We start from the raw sequence: 3,850 nt of genomic DNA, 5'->3' as shown, positions 1-3,850 counted from the left end.
ATGGTGGAGCGGCGGTTTCGTGTCTCTTGTGGAAGAGGGAGAAGCAGACTTCAGCAGTGGTTTTATCCTTTTGCTCTCCCTATTCGCCCGCCGACTGCAGCACCTCTCCTTCTCGGAGCTCGGGTTTCGTGGGGCCTCCGGGGTGACTGCCCCGAGATAGGGGCTCGCTGGGGAGCGCAAGGTGCATGGCCGACCCGTGCCTCGGGCTGGCGGGGTAGCGGGGAGAACTTCGCTCTCGGCCCTTTTCTCCGAGCCAGCCCCTTCAGCCCCGGCTGTGATTTTTCACATCGCCTCTCCGCCACTAATGACATTAAACGATAGAAGATCTTACCTGCGACCTGGCTCTCAAATAATCTGATAGTACACGATATAAACACAGACACCAGCAGGGGTATAGTCATGAGATCGATCGGGTTTCTGCAAGCATGCCCTAGATCCCCCCTTCCACTCCCCCGGGAGCCTGGGGGCTTCTCTCCCGCCCCGAGCCCCTGCTCTTTAGGAGTGCACCAGGACGGAATGGAGGGAGCTCTTGCCCTCGGGGTTGTTGCTCGCAGTCTGTTCCAGCAGCGATGCAGCAGCCGGGGAAGCGGCGGGGCAGATCTGCGAGGCGGCGACCGTCAGAGCAGGGATGGCCGAGGCAGCGGGCAACGCCGGCGCCGGCTTGATGGGCACCGGGACGGCGGGCATGGTCTGTGCCGGCGGGTGGCAGAGCGCCTTCACAGGCATGCCGAAGGGTGCGTAGTCGGGGGACACGGGCACGCCGGCCACGGAGTCCATCACCCCCACGTGCGGCCACACGGAGCTCACCACGCTGCTGAGCTGGCTGGGCACCGGGTAGCCCAGGTGGTGCATCACCGAGGCCAGCGGAAGCCCGCCGGCCTGAAGCACGCCCTTGTAATCTCTGCCGATGATGTTTTCGATGGCGAAGGGATGCTTGAAGCCCGAGGGCTGGCTGCTCCCATAGGGCGAGAACTGCGGCAGCCTTCCCACCGCGGCGGCGGCCGCGGCCGCAGCCACGGCCGCGTCGGAGCCCGGCAGCCCAGGCACCTTGCCCGGGGGGGGCGGCGGTGGCGGGTGCGGATGGAAGTAGTGCACCATGTGCGGGGTAGGCGCCGGGGGCTTGCCGGGACCGCCGCCGCCCGCCCCGCCGCCGCCGCCGCCGGGCAGGTGATGTTCGGGGCGCAGCACCTTGAAGCGCTTGCGGCGACGGAGGAAGCTGCCGTTCTCAAACATGTCCCCGCAGTCCGGGTGCAATGCCCAGAAGCTGCCTTTACCCGGCTGGTCGGGTCGCCGCGGGATCTTGATGAAGCAGTCATTGAAAGAGAGGTTGTGGCGGAGGGAGTTCTGCCAGCGCTGGGTGTGCTCCCGGTAGTAAGGGAACCGCTCCATAATGAACTTGTAGATGTCGCTCAGGGGCAGCATCTTCTCGGCCGAGTGCTGGATGGCCATGGCCGTCAGGGAGATGTAAGAGTAGGGGGGCTTCTGGTCGCTGTACGAACTCTTCCCCGGCCTGGGCATCGCCTCCCCACCACAGCACTCCCGCGGCCGCACGATCCCGCCGCTCCGGGCCAGTCACCGCTCAGTGCCGTGCACAGCGGGCTTGGGATCCGGGGACTTCACTGCCCTGCCCCGCCGCCGCCTCTACATCCTGGGCACCACCTGCCCGAGCCACACGCGACAGCGACCGCCCGGCGGCCGTCCAGCGAGCTCCGGGCACGGCTTCTTCAGCAGCCTCTCCCCGCGGGACGCGCTTGCCTAGCTGCCCCTCAGCTTGCGGGAGAGACAGCCGCCGCCCAGGCCGCGGAGGCTCGGGCTACGTGCCAGAAGGAGGTCCTGGCCCCCGCTGGCTGGCGTCCCTTTCTCTCCTGGAGGCTGCTGAATTTCCCGGGCTTCCCCCCTGCCGCCTGGCACTCTCGGCTAGAGTTGATGCTCCTCAGGCACCAAGGGCTCGACAGCAAGAAATTACCTCGGACGTCTGCAGAGACGGGAAAGAAGGAAATAAAAACATCCCTCTCACCGCGCAGTCTGGTGTCCCCTTAAAAGTTTGCGGCAGAGGCGAGCGGGGAGAGGAGGCGAGCGGGGCGGCGGCCGCCGCGGCTGCTGGCGGGGCTTGTGCGCTCCGGCGCGGTTTTGTAATGGTGCCCGAGTGGCGAGACCCCCGCAGTTCTGCTCTCTTGCTATCACATGACAGCCGCTGGGGGACTTAGCGTCTCATGGAGAAGGAGCGAGAAACGGCTCCCGACTCGCCTCTCACTCACATCTCCTTATCAGGGTGAGGTGGAGCCAGGGGGCTGAGGAAACTCCGTATGAGACCGAGATCCGTTTTACATAGGGCAGGAAGCAGTGGCAGGGAACAGGAAAGCTTCCTCCTCCCACCTCTCTCACCCCAGCTTCCCTCCACCCTTTTCATAGCTCCACTATCCATTCTCCTCTTTCTTGATCCCTCGCTCCCGCACAGCCCGGCTAATAGCAGTAGGCGCGAAGGCCGACCGAGGGGACCGAACCACAGGGAGATGGAAACCATAAAGAAGTGTTTCCTCGTCCCCATGGCAAGTCGAATCAAGCACCCTGGAGAAACGGCCCTCGAGCTAGCCCCGCGAGGCAGCAGGAGGGAAATACAGGCCCTTTGAAATAATTTTTTATCATTCCTATCATTATGTTTAAGAAGCTACGCAAAGACTAGCACAAAACCAAGAGGCAAGAAATCCTACGCCCTCCTCTCCAAATCGTTACTGTCAATTCTTGCTACTCACCACGATGCGGCTCATAGAAAACACGTAAAGAACCAGCCGAAGCATCATCTGTACGCTTAGAGATGGACTACTTAGCGCCAGTGTTAGTTTAGACCGGCTCATTAGTAGGAATCAATGAACAGTGCGACAATTCATATCTATCTTCCAAACGCACTGCATTATAGAGAGTAGTCTGTAGATTTGAGCGAGAAAAAGGGAAGATTGCTTGCTTGGCTGCCGCTAGTGCTGGAACACTGTTCAACATCAGCACCTCGGAGTACAGTTAGCGAGATGCTATAAGAGGTATAAGAGCATAAAAATTATTAGTCCGACTTCTACGGCCTAAATTAATAAATAGGTTGAAAGAGCCATACTATATATAAAGCTATGTATGGAAGAGCTTTTTTTGAGCCCATCCTTCCAGACTGTTGCGCTGGGTCAGACCCCCCGAGGGTGTGTACCACTAGGGGATGGCGGCTGCAGCAGTGCTGAGGCAGAACCCAGCCGGCGGTGCCCTCGGCGCTCCACTTCTGCCTGCCATCGGAGGAGTTGGTTTGGACATCAAACTTGTTTGTCTACCTCCAATTCAGCCGTTGCAGGTAGAAGTGGTGAAGAGGAAGGGTGGGGGAAGAAAAAAAGCTTTTTAAATGTGTGCTTATAATCTCTTTCAAGTAGCGAAGGAAAAGGCTTATTTTAAACCCACTCTCAAGTAATGTGTATTTAACAGTTTTTATACCTGATCAAGGTCAGTCAAGTGAAAAACATAATCAAAAGTAAAGAAGTGGGAAAAGGCCACACTTCTACCAAGCCAAGCTTCCCCACAAAGCGCGTGGTTTTAGAAAAACTTTCAGATGATTGTCTAAAGCACTCACCTTCCTCTGAGAAACTAGGAGGCACGGTGGCAGCAACATTAATATCGTGCAATCTTGGGAAGCTAATTCCAGTATTGCCCGCTTGGTGAGACCCGGCATTTCAACATCTTTTCTGCCGTGCCTATACATTTTCCCCAAAAACATTTTATTCTTGTTTTACCACTTAATCCTGTCCCAACCGTTTAAAAGCCCTGCTCCTACCTTATAGTCCTGGACCTTAAAGTCATTATTTGCCTCACCTCACTA

General features: G+C 58.3%; 1 protein-coding gene across 1 annotated transcript; it reads right to left on the bottom strand.

Annotated features, from left to right (window-relative positions):
* Window positions 1-495: 495 nt before the first annotated feature.
* On the bottom strand, window positions 496-1,518 carry FOXB2 (forkhead box B2). The gene is given in 3 exon segments (XM_021530542.2): window positions 496-972; window positions 1,064-1,140; window positions 1,143-1,518. Coding segments are annotated over 3 exon segments (930 nt in total).
* Between the last annotated feature and the right edge of the window lie 2,332 nt (window positions 1,519-3,850).

The sequence above is a fragment of the Lonchura striata genome, chromosome Z (genome assembly GCF_046129695.1).
Source record: "Lonchura striata isolate bLonStr1 chromosome Z, bLonStr1.mat, whole genome shotgun sequence".
Lineage (NCBI taxonomy): Eukaryota > Metazoa > Chordata > Aves > Passeriformes > Estrildidae > Lonchura > Lonchura striata.
Note: the sequence above shows the minus strand (reverse complement) of the source record. Positions and strands in the feature narration are given on the sequence as shown.